Source organism: Mirounga leonina, unplaced genomic scaffold, assembly GCF_011800145.1.
Source record: "Mirounga leonina isolate KUSES-001 unplaced genomic scaffold, KU_Mleo_1.0 Mir_199, whole genome shotgun sequence".
NCBI classification, from domain to species: domain Eukaryota; kingdom Metazoa; phylum Chordata; class Mammalia; order Carnivora; family Phocidae; genus Mirounga; species Mirounga leonina.
This window is the reverse complement of record NW_023270498.1, coordinates 2,274,831-2,287,071: the sequence shown is the minus strand read 5'-3', so window position 1 is coordinate 2,287,071 and position 12,241 is coordinate 2,274,831. Positions and strand designations below refer to the sequence as shown.

Genomic DNA, 12,241 nt, shown 5'->3' with positions numbered 1-12,241 from the left:
CCGGGGACGGACCACAGACCCCCTTCACCCCGGAGGTGACGGGAACGTGACCCCTGCACGCCCCCTCCCCCGCGGTCATGGCCCTGGACCCCGACCTCTGTGGATGTGACCCGAAACCCGACCTCACCCGAGGACGTGATCCCGGACCTCGCCCTCCCAGGGATGTGACCCGGAGTGTGTGACCCGGGACCCGCCTCTCCTGGAGATCCGACCCTGGACCCCGCCTCCCCCGGGGCGTGACCCTGGATCCCCGCCTTCAAGGAGGTGTGACCCGGAGTGAGACCCGGGACCCGCCTCTCCCGCAGACCTGACCCCCAAACCCCGCCTCCCAGGGGGCGTGACCCTGGGTCCCCGCCTCCCAGGGGGCGTGACCCTGGGGTCCCCGCCTCCCAGGGGGCGTGACCCTGGGGGTCCCCGCCTCCCCGGGGGCGTGACCCTGGGTCCCCGCCTCCCCGGGGGCGGGCCGGGCGGCGGAACCAATACGCGCGCGGCGGCGTTTCCGGCGGGACGCTCAGGAGGAGACCCGGGTCGCCGCCAACCGACGCGCGGTGCGGGCCCGCGTCCCGTCATGAAGTTTCGGGCCAAGATCGTGGACGCGGCCTGTCTGAACCACTTCACGCGTGAGCGGGGGGCCGCGGCCGCCGCGGGGGGCGGAGAGGGGCGGAGAGGGGCGGGCGGACCGGAAGCAGGCCGCGCGCGCGGCTGGGGCCCCGGGAGGAGGGGGTGATGGGGAGGGGCGGTGAGGGAGGAGGGGGCCGCGGGAGGGTCGGGGCGCGCGGCTGGGGGAAGGGGACGGGGGCCGCGGGAGGGTCGGGGGCGCGCGGCTGGGGGACGGGGGCGCGGGGCTGGGGGACGGGGATGGGGGCCGCGGGGGTGGGGGACGGGGGCCGCGGGAGGGGCGGGGGGCTGGGGGACGGGGGCCGCGGGGGTGGGGGACGGCGACGGGGGGCGCGGGAGCGCGGGCTGTGGGGCCAGAGGGGCGAGAATGCCCCTCAGGAGGGAGCCCTGCAGGTGTATGAGGCTTCCCTGGGGTGGATGACCCGGGTGGTCGGGGTTGGGGCCTGGCGGGCAGGAGAGCAGGCGCCAGGCCGCCGAGGCTTATTCCCCAGGTTGATCTGGGTCAGGTAGCTTCTCCCAGAGCAGACATGCCCTGGTGGTGGGGCCCCAGGGGTCCTCCGTCCTGCGGGTGCCGAGCCTGGCGCTGGCCTCCAGGCTGCAGCCCCCTGTGGGCCTCAGTGCCGGTTGAGTGAGTGAACCCCTCAGCTGGGGGCCAGTTAACCCCCCAGCTGGCTTTCCTCATCTGGCAGGGCTGCGGGCAGGCCGGCATGACCTCGGTATCAGAGGGCTTTCCGCGGGGGACCAGCAGACAGGGTGGTCTCCGACCGGGCGGTGGCACCCGGCCACTGCAGTGGTCCCAGCTGTTCTGCCCTGGAACACTCGCGGTGCTTCCCGCTGATTCCTGGCTTTACCCCGCCGCAGGGGTCAGCGCCATGATAGCCAAGCTTGCCAAAACCTGCACGCTCCGCATCAGCCCGCAGAAGCTGAACTTCATCCTCTCGGACAAAATGGCCAGCGGAGGGGTGAGCATGTGGTGTGAGCTGGAACAGGTGAGCAGGCGGTGCTGGAGGCCTGGGGACTCCACCCCCGGGGCCACCGGAGAGGCCACACAGGGCCCTGCTTTTCCTTCCCTTAGGAGAACTTCTTCCGTGAATTCCAAATGGAGGGGGTGTCTGCGGAAAACAACGCCATCTATTTAGAGCTGATGTCGGAAAATTTATCTCGAGCATTGAAAACGGCCCAGAATGCCAGAGCCTTGAAGATCAAGCTGACGAATAAACACTTTCCCTGCCTCACGGTCTCTATAGAGCTGGTGAGCAGGAGGGAGCATTTCGGACACTTCCCAGAAGGGATACAAGTGCCTGTAAATCTAGGTGTTTCAGCGATATGGAGAAAGCTAGTTGGTTTTATTAAAAGGAAAGATGTGTGCACGCATACTTGCTTTCTGTTGGAGTCAGGCCTCCTCGTATTTTAATAGTGTTGTGATCATATTGCATTCAGCTAGGACCCTGTCTTTTCCCGAACCAGAGCATTCCTGCACCTTCTCCCGTCTGCATATCCCCGCACAGAATCATGCTTTCCATCCAGTTCCACCGTGGAGGGGTTTTCCCCACCTCTTCTGTGACACCTTTGGGTGACCTCTCGTTCTCCCAGAATGCACACGTTTTCAGTGCTGTTTCCAGAAGCCTCTATCACCTGGCTCTCCTCGGGACACACACCCCACAGGCCCTCCTGGCTCACAGGACAGCGTTCACATGTCTTACAGTGATGTCCAGAGCCCTGCACGCCTGGCCCCACCTGTCTTGGAGCCAAATCGCCAACTACCACCGTCCAAATGGTTCCCCGGAGTGTCCCCTTCTTGCCCAGCTCCCAGACTTTGGGGACCCTGGGGCTCCTGCTTGGAATGTCTCCCCTTCTGGCTCCCTGAAACCTGCAGCCTGGTGCTGCTCCTCCCCACCTTCCCTCACGCTGCAGCTTTTTAAAAAAAGATTATTTACTTATTTGAGAGAGAGAGAGAGAGCATGCAGGGGGGGCAGCAGAGGGAGAGGGAGAAACAGGCAGCCTGACACAGGACTCGATCCCACTACCCTGGGATCATAACCTGAGCCGAAGGCAGACACCCCTGTGTGTGTTGGTTTCTTGCTTATTGACCCATGTGGGCCCCTGGAACATGGGGACCTGTCTTATTCACCACGTGTCCAACTCCTTACGGGACTCCGAGCAGAACAGGTCCGCCATAAATATTTGGTGAATGGACTTTGATGAAGGAATTAAGAACATTCCACTTAGATTTGGTATCAATGTCTGTTTATCTTTCGGTTACTGTTTGCTTATTTAATGTTGACACTATGGAAATATGTTTTAATTTTTCTCTTGGCAGTTATCTGTGTCGAGCAGTAGCCGCATTGTGACACATGACATCCCTGTTAAGGTTATTCCTAGAAAATTGTGGAAGGATTTGCAAGAACCTACAGTCCCAGTTTCCGATGTGAGTGATGCCCATCGTCTTCCGCTCATGATGTGTTCTGTGGTGTGATTAGAATTCCCTGATGTTAGTTCTGGGCTCGCAGTATATTTTATTTAAAAATTGTATAGTACCTGAGGGGAAACACTAGTCATTTTTAAAGAACACTCCAGGAAAATCTTGCAGTATTTGCCTTTCACTGTTTACGTAAAACATCTTAAGACAGTGTTGCATATAGTAGAAACGCCACACTCTACACACAGGAGAGCGAAGTGCTTGGATCGTTGTGCTTGAGTAAAACTAACCTAAAGTAGCACTTGCGGGGACAGTCGGTTCAGCAGGGGCCAAGAGGGGGCTCCTGCAGTCCTGCTGGCAGGAATCCCAGAGCCCCTCAGAGGAGCGATGATACCAAAGGGCCCTCTGCCTCTTGCTCACAGTTTCTGGAAGAAATGCTGAAAAGGGGTTGGTTTAGACTATTGACTCTTGCTGGAAGGCCCCTGCGCCGACCGCGCCACCTCGGGCATCGTTCGGAAGCCGGCGCCCCCGCCAGGGCCAGGCTTGCTCGCGGTGTCCGTCAGGGTGGGAGGAGGCCCAGTGCGTGGCTCCGGCCCCTCAGAGGACGGGCCCCCGCGGGCGCTGAGTGTCATCCCCTGGGCGCGTGCAGCGGCATCTCAGCTGAAGGGCTACATCCTGGCCCTGGGAGAATGCCCACAGGGACGCGGTCGCCCAGGTAACCAGAGGCCAGCAGGAGGGAGCAAAGTTGAAAAGTTTTTTTCTTTCCGTGTTTTGAAAGAAGCTTTATTCAGACAGCTTTACAACAGGATTTCAGAGCGTTTAAGCAGACACACATTCCAAACGCAGTTAGCGAGCACCTGTCTGTACTTGACTGTGTTCATGTTTTTTTAACCCTTCTGATGTGTCTCGTTGGTTTTGTAGGTTAGTATTTATTTACCAGTCTTGAAGACGATGAAGAGCATCGTGGAAAAAATGAAAAACATCAGCAATCACCTTGTAAGTGATGCCTTCTTTAGAAAAGCGTAGTCAATGTCTTTCAGAAGTGTTCGATTCAGGCTGTGTGCCTGGGAGGAGGCCTGGCCTGGCGGAGGCGTGGATGCCTTTACGCTCACCTGGTGGTGTCCCGGGGGCTCCAGGGACCCGGCCCATGCGGAGAGCCCGCCGATCCACAGCCGCCTGTGGATCCCTGTCCGAGCGCTTCTCCGCTCCCTTCACTGGGGAGAGTTTCGTGTTTGCCTTCATCCCTCCTATTTACTCCATGGCACATTAAGAATATGTTCAACAGTTTGGGCCTTGGTTCCTTACGTCTTAGCCAGCACATTCCATATTTCATCTGCTAACGTGTATCTCCTGAATGAATCACTGGTGTTGGCCGGGAGTGGAATGTCCTGTCCACTTAGCCCCAGAACGTCCATGTTCTCCTGTGGCTTCTGTTGATCTGGTTGTCACGCTGGGAGCTTCCTCTGGGCCGGCTCTGGGCACCTCCAAGAGGCTCAGCGTGGCCCAGGAGGGAAAAGGCAGGGCAATTAATCCAAGGCTCTGGTTGGTTGTTCTTTCGGTCCAGTGGAAATGACTCAGCAGAGTGGCCCAGACAGAGTTATCAGAGGTGTTTTTTGTGCCTCCAGAATGTGTAAAAACCGAGATTTCATGGCGTGGCTGCTACAGTCTAGAATACTCGGGAGCAAGTGTTCCAGAGTGGCCAAACACACAGCGAGCGTGACTTGGTGACCAGAATTCCGCATCTGAAGGTCGTAGGGAGAGAAAGAGTGGGAAGGAGGGGGCTCAGCCCGGAGGTGGTCAGACGCCCTCGCTGAGACCCCTGCCCTTCCCCCACCTCCTGCAGGGAGGGGTGCGGCCCACAGGGCAGTGCGTGGGGCAATTGTGCAGGAGCAGGGGAGACCTGCACGGGCCGGCAGGAGACCACGCCAGGCTTCCGGTGGTCCCCCTCCCGCTCCAGCTTCGGGGGTCTCGTGAGGCCAGCTGAGGTTCTGGTTCAGGAGGTGTGCCTGGGGTCTGGGGCCCAGTCCCCATGCACGTCCAGGCGCCGTGTCGGTGGCCGTGGTGGGAGCTCTGTCCTGCTCTGCCTCGCCTCCTAGCTCAGAAGCACCTTCGCAGAGCCACATGTCAGCTTCGTGGTTAAAGCAGGAGTGACGGCGTCGTGACATGGTGACCAAGGGGGAGTCCTCAGGGCCACACAGATGCGGGGCCCTTCCCAGCTGCATCGCGCAGCCCGTGGGACCCGTGGGAGCCGTGCCAGGTGTCACCAGAAGCGGGCAGGATAGCGCGGCTTCACGGGGGCCTTGCTGCTCTCTGGGCGCGGAGAGGCACTTCCTGTTGGGTGCCCAGCACACTGGGTCAGTCTTCCAGAAGTGGTAGGTGATTATCGCTCAAGAAATCGCGGGAAGAAGTAGGGTGTTATCCAGACCCGTAAGAGAGGGAGTAGCGCTGGAGCGGGGGGTGTTCCCGATGACAGTGACCAGCGCTCAGAGAACTAGCCCTTCATTCCTTCCCTCACTGCGTTTTGGTGGGGTGACACTGGGGGTGCTCAGGGAGGGGGTTTAATGTGTGATCACTTGGGTGTTAGGACTTGGAAGAAAGCCGAGAACAGCCTGGAAGGCTGAAGTGAGTCTCAAACCATGGCAAGCTGCTTTCCTGAATTAAATCTTTATATAAATCACTGTTTTTCAAAAGCAATTAGAACCTACAGGCTGTTTTATATTATTTCAGTCAGGCATTGTTTCTGGATTTCAGGAGGGTGGGCGTAGAAATACGACAGTATATTTCTAGGTTCGCTTGTAAAGTTGACAGCAAGCACTTAACATTTGAGGGCACGTTTCTGAGATGATGCAACAGGTAGTTGGAGGGCTGTTTTCTATTTAATTTCCAAAGCCTCCGGGGCGCCTGGCCAGCTCAGTCCGTGGAGCATGTGAGTCCGTGCCCGGCTTCTGGTGGGCCTCCCGCTCACAGTCTCATAGTCATGAGTTCAAGCCCCACATTGGGGGTAGAGATGACTTAAAAATAAAATCTTAAAAAAACCCCTCAGAGGGGCGCCTGGGTGGCTCAGATGGTTAAGCGTCTGCCTTCGGCTCAGGTCATGATCCTGGGGTCCTGGGATCGAGCCCCACATAGGGCTCCTGGCTCAGCGGGGAGCCTGCTTCTCCCTCTCCCTCTGCCTCTCTCCCTGCTCATGCTCTCTCTCTGTATCTCTGTATCAAATGAATAAATAAAATCTTTAAAAAAAAAAAAACCCTCAGAGATAAGTGCTCACTCAAGTTCAGACAGGTTTTCAGGTTTGTTTCTAGAACGAGAAATCCTCAAGAGTTCACCACTGTTAGGGAACAGGAATGAGGAATACTAGACTGTGCTCACTATGTATAGAGACGTGGTGGCCCCAGAGCCCAGAGCCGTGTGGGCAGGGCGCCCTCTGCTGCCCCCGGGTCTCAGACCTCTGCTGCCCCATGTCTTCCCATGGGTGTCCTGTGTTGGTGGGTGAACAGAACTCCGCCTTGCAAACGGCTATGTGGATTCCCGAAGACCTGCGGCCTTTAGGAAGGGGCAGGTGCCGACGTCCCGGAGAGAAGCACAGCATGCTGCGGGCGGATCTCTCTGAACTTCACTGGTGGATCTTGTCCCCTTACAAAAGCCTGCTGGTTGGTGGGGGAGGCTGGAGCTTGAAAGGAGTGCTGTGAGTGACCTTGGAAATGTCACGGGCAGGGATGGGAGGGAGGGCGGGTACCGGGGGGTGGCCGGCGCCTGTCACCGAGCCCAAGTCACCCAGCCCAACCCGTGAGCTTGGTTTTTAAGTAAGGGGTTATGTTCCCAGGAAATTCTCGAGGTTTTGTGGTGGTAGTTAGGACACAGGTTTGGCCGTTTAAAGAATAAGGCCGTGGGCGAGCTTCTAACTTGCACGTTCCCCTCCCACTTGTAGCAGGTGCACCACGTCTCCATTGTCAGAGCTTAAAGCGGTTCCCCGGGACTCTGCCCCCGCAGCCCCCTGTAAGTGTGGGGTGCCGTTTGCACCGCACAGGGACAGAACGGCCCGTGGGCTCGTCGAGCTGTCGTCTAGCCGGCCACTTGGGAGGGACTTGCGGGAGCCGCGTTGCTTCGTGTCCCCGTCTGGGCGAGGTCAGCCTGGCAGGATGGGCCACCCTGGCTTGTGCCGCGTGCTCTCTCTGTGTCACTGAGAGTAGTGTGGCTTTCGTGGTGGGACAGGCGTGGCGAGGGACCTTCTCTGGAGCCGCTGTGGGCCGCTCTGGCCGGTTTTCCTCAGCACGCGGGCAGCAACCCTCTGTCCCCCCGTCCCCCCAGTCCCCCCAGTCCCGGAGCGCGGGCAGTGTCCCCCGTAGGTGCGTCCCTTCACGCGCTTTGCCCCTCTGCCGTTTCCGGGGCTCCTTGTGGACTGCTAGTCCTCCTTGCGTTTCGCTGGGTCCCCTTCAGGTCTTTTGGTCTCTGTTGCTGCTGGGCAGTTTGTGTGTCCTGTGTGTCGTCCTCACTGTCTCGTAACACTCCGGGGCCCCCCTGCTCCTGTCCTTCCAGTCTGGTCTCCGCTGGTGAAGTGTTTCCTTCCCTTTCCGAGTCCGCCTGTGCCTGCGTGAGGCCTGGCCAGGCACTTCTGAGCTCCCCTGACTCGGCCTCGGGCTCTGCGTTCTCCCTTCCGTCATTGGCGGTTTCCCCCCACGGGTCACTCTGCGTCTCCGAGCGCGCTCTTCAGCCGCTGTTTCTGTCTTTCCCGAAGGTCTTGGTGTGGGGCTTGACCACAGTCCTTCTAGGAGTCCTCTTAGAGGGCGGGTTTTCATTTTCGGGGTGGGAGTGGGACCAGGACGGTTGGAGCTCGAGAACTTAGGGTTCTCTGTCCCTCGTGACCACAGCACGCTGCCTCCCCCGTAGCGGCCCCTTCGACGTCACCTCTCTCTCTCTGTCCTTCCCTCCTGTAAACGTCACGTCCCCGTTCTGCTCACCTTGCGCTTTTGCTCCTGAGGCTTCCTGTCACCGCTGGCTCTTCCCAGGGACCTGGGGTCGGGCCTCCCATGCCCCCTCCTAGTCCCACCGCTTCCGGCGGGGGTTTTGGAATCCTCTGTGTCTGCGGATGCCCGGTGGGTCTCGCTGCCCTTGGGAGTGGTCTAGGGCTATGGGGCTGCCATGTCACCTGGTTTGGCAGAAGCTGATGTCCCCCCCCTTGCTTTCCTTTTCTTTTTTACGACTATAAAATAACTCAATTTGCAGATTATCGAAGCAAACCTAAGTGGAGAATTGAACTTGAAAATAGAAACAGAACTAGTGTGTGTTACAACTCACTTTAAAGACCTGGGGAACCCTCCATCAGGTAAGTTTTCTGGAGGTTCGTGTTCTGCGGGTAATACATTGTTTCAGGTGGCACAGCTTGCTGAGCTCTCTGCCTGGAAAACGGAAGAAATCTCAGTTTCATGCCTAGGGAGGGAACAGGCAGCTGAGGCCCGCACGGCCCGCGCGGGGAAGGTCGGGCTCCCCGGCCTGAGGAGTGGCACCTGCCCCAGTGGTCCCTGGGGAACCCTGGTAGCCTGTTCTGCCCATTTTTCACCTGGAATGGCATAAGGTAGACAAGGTTTGCTTCCTCCCACTTTTAGTCCCTAGTATTTATGAAATTAGATTAGCAGGTGGCAGCTTTCCTCGCCTGACCACAGTTTTCTTCCCCTACACAGTAACAAAGACCATGGGACCAATTTAGTAGCAGCGAATGACAGGGTAACTGACCAGACTGGGGGAACGGGGGACCCGAGTGGTGTCCACAGAGCTTGTGGCCAGGGACGGCGCATTTAGTGGTTGCTAGAGCGGTTGGCAGGCGGGGCCCCGGGAAATCCGCTGATGATGTGCAAACTGGATTAGTCCCATGCATGTTCTTTTTTTTTCCCTTAAGATTTTATTTATTTTAGAGAGAAAGTGAGTGGGGGAGGGGCAGAGGGAGAGGGAGAAGCAGACCCCCTGCTGAGCGTAGAGCCTAGCAGTGTGGGTCTCCATCCCAGGACCCTGAGATCATGACGGGAGCTGAAGGCAGACGCTTCACCAGCTGAGCCCCCCAGGTGCCCCTCCCCCCATGCATATTCTTAACCACACGATAGACCCACCACTTTCACAGTTAAAATGTGTAAGTGCAAGTAGGGTTATCAAAGGCCCATCAGAGTGGCACAGCAAAGGGTTTTACTTCACAGTGAGGCGTGTATGCCAAGTGAAGTCCACACGATTAAGGCTTTGCTAACTCTTGGGTGAAATGACCGCCTTCGGTGTTACTTGTTTTAATAAATTACGGTAAGGGTTTTGTCTTTGATGCTTGCCCGGGGTCAAAAGGATCTTTTCTTTCTTTTCATTCTCCTTTCAAAGGAGTGGTCTTGGGTCAGCTCTGTGTGGTCCTGCTCCTCAGTACGTTCCAGGGTACTAATAGGGACCGGTGTCTTGGACGAAAATGGGGAGAGTGGGTCATATTGCAGGACACTGTAAAGGAAGATTCGCTGGGAATTTGCCTAGTGTTTTAGAAGGACTTGCTACCTGCTTGCTTGGCCATGACGGTGTTCACACCTTGGTGGGTCTCCAGGCTGCGCCAGCCAGCGGAAACAAATCATTCATTTCAGCTGTCATCACGCTGCCCCAGCTTCCCTGTCTCGTCCCGAGCTGTTCATGTCTTTGTAGCCTCTGAAGACGCCTCTCGGGATAGAGACCCAGAGCAGATGGCTGAGGTGCACATAGACATCCGGAAGCTCCTGCAGTTCCTCGCTGGGCAGCAAGTGAATCCCACGAAGGCCGTGTGCAGTGAGTACGCGGGGATCGTTGTTCACGTTTCCGATTCCGTAATCAGAGGCAGACTCGCGGCGGTATGCGGTCTCATAGTGCAGACACAGCTCAGCCGCAGGGACCCAGTGCTCTAGGGCCGGTGGGGGTCTGGGTTTTCCTGGATTCAGCAGCGCCTGGTGGCCCTCCGCCGCGCTGGCTTGGCACGGGGCTGTGGCTGCCTCACCTGGCCGTCGTGTGGGCGTCTGTACCTGGGGAGGAGCTTCTGGAGAACGGGTGCTGATCGTCCAGTCCTGCCCTGTTGGTCTGACCTGACACAAGGAGCCCCTGACCCCATAAATTGGGCTTGGACTGAAGGTCCCCTGCTCTGCCTTTGTTGCCTTTCTGGGTCTAAACCTGAGTGGTTCCTGCAGTTGTCCCATATCTGGGCGTCTGGCTTTCTCTCGCCTCCTGATTTTTCACAGTGGTCCCTTGATCGGGGTTGGCCCTATCTAACTTGGCTGTGCACCTGCCTCTTGGCTCTCGTCACTTATTGACACATGAGGAAGGGCTTACTCGCCCCCGAACTTTTTAAGGCTTTTTCTGTCTCCTTGGCAACCAAGAGGGAGCTCCACCTTTCATGGAAGAACTGTCAGGCTGAGCACTCAGCCGGGGAGTGGAGCTGAGGACAGCCCAGGTGTGCACCCGACCGTTGGCAGATTGCCAGCACTCAAGACAAGGAATAGAGAATTCTAGGGCCCCGTGCCAAGGAACGACAGCCCTCCAGAAGGAGAGACACACAGCGAAGCAGATCACGGGAGGGCAGTTAGCGCGTCCAGAAGGCACTAGATGGGCTGATGGGGCACAGGAGGTGGTGTGTGGACAGAGGGCCCAGGTTAGGGATGGAGACGCTGGAATAGCTGGGTCCTGGGGCAGGTACCGATGTCCCCGTGTGTTGCATCCTGAGAACCCTTGGCCTGGCCTGTTGCCTGTTCCTGGGGCTGAGGGTAGGAGCTGCACCTCAGCGTGGGGTCTGCGCAGGCTGAAGACGGTCCCCCCATCTGCTGACGAGCTCCAGACAGGCTGCTGGCTGTGGTCCTGGCGAGCCCTTCGAGTGGCCCCAGTGTAACCCAGCCGTGCCCTGTGCAGAGCGAAAGCCCAGTGGTGGGGTGGCATTGCCCTTGAGCACGCCCTCGTGGACCACTGAGGACAGAGGGCCTTGTTGGTTCTGGGCCAGGTGGCCAGCTGAGCTCCTGGTGCCCTCAGAAAGGGGACTTAGGGGTCCCCAAAAGTGGCAGAGATGGACCAGGAGATTGTGACAGCAAAATTTGGATTTGGATTTCTCCTATCCTTTCCCGCCTGTAGTTTCTGCCCCTGGGGTGGCATCCTCCAGGTGTCCGATCCACTGCCCCCACCCCCTCTGGGGTCACTGCCCTACACCCTCCATCTCCACCCGCTGCCTCTCCTGGGGGGTGTTTCTGCTGGTGCTGTGCCCCTTCCCCACCCCCCGTCCCCTGGGACCAGTCCCTCCTTGGCCTGGCACTTGGCCTGGCCCACCCTAATGGGCTCCATGTGGTCCCAGCTGCTGGCCTCGGAGGCCTGGAGAGCAGCCTGCCCTTGGCTCCCTGCGCCACTCCCGCCCCCACCTCTCACTGCTGTTGAACCGAGCGGCCCCCTGGGAAGTTTGCCCTTCACCCTGCACAGTGCCCGACCTGGGCCTTGGCGTGACATGCACCCCTCCTACACCTTGGCACACACCACATCTGTCCCCCAGGGGAGGTGGGCCCTAGTGCTGGGCCTTCTCTGCACATTTAGGTTGCTCTTGGGTGGGAAACTGCATTTTCCTGGAAGGATCCTGATTTCAGTAAATGGGGCCTTTTCACCCAAGTCCTGGGCCTTGTCCCCCCTGCCTGTGGGCCGGTCCCGCGGCAGGGAGCGGAGCACGAGGAGGCCGGGCTCCAGGAGACGACGTAGGGGCTCAGTGAGAGGGGTCTTCGTGGTGACAGGTTTTCTTCTCTCCGCAGACATTGTCAGTAACAAGATTGTCCATTTTGATTTGCTCCATGAAGATGTTTCCCTGCAGTACTTCATCCCGGCTTTCTCCTAGACCAACTCGTGGCCCGGGAGCGATGTGTCCTCACGGCCACGCACGTCTGTACATTTTCCTTCTCTTCCCTCCATGGTATTTTAGCTAAAAATTGAGTTCACGAAAGATAGTTGGATAAACATACTACTTTATGTGACTTCTTTGTTCTCGTGTCTGTTTTATTGTCAAGAAATGGAAAATGGGGACAAAAGCATGTATTTATCCAGACTTCAGGTAGGTTGAGGCTCCCAGACACTGCCCAACTCTGGCTCTGCTCCTCGGAGCCTGATAACTGGCCAGGGCTGCCCTCCTGCTGCCTTGGGCACGCAGAGGTCACCCAGAGCAGCAGGGGGGCTGTCCAGGGGTGTCCGACTGCGCCA

The 12,241-nt window shown here is 58.2% G+C and overlaps 1 protein-coding gene across 2 annotated transcripts; it reads left to right on the top strand.

Annotated features, from left to right (window-relative positions):
* Nucleotides 1–470: 470 nt before the first annotated feature.
* Nucleotides 471–12,016, top strand: HUS1 (HUS1 checkpoint clamp component). 2 transcript variants are annotated; one of them, XM_035026464.1, is made up of 8 exons: nt 471–620; nt 1,480–1,607; nt 1,694–1,870; nt 2,939–3,046; nt 3,959–4,033; nt 8,261–8,360; nt 9,698–9,817; nt 11,800–12,016. In XM_035026464.1, the coding sequence occupies exons 1-8, from the start codon at nt 569–571 to the stop codon at nt 11,880–11,882; spliced, it is 843 nt and encodes a 280-aa protein (XP_034882355.1). In that variant the 5' UTR covers nt 471–568; the 3' UTR covers nt 11,883–12,016. The 2 variants fall into 2 exon arrangements, with proteins under 2 accessions (XP_034882355.1, XP_034882356.1); XM_035026465.1 differs by lacking the exon at nt 11,800–12,016 and having other exon boundaries at nt 9,640–9,789.
* Nucleotides 12,017–12,241: the final 225 nt, after the last annotated feature.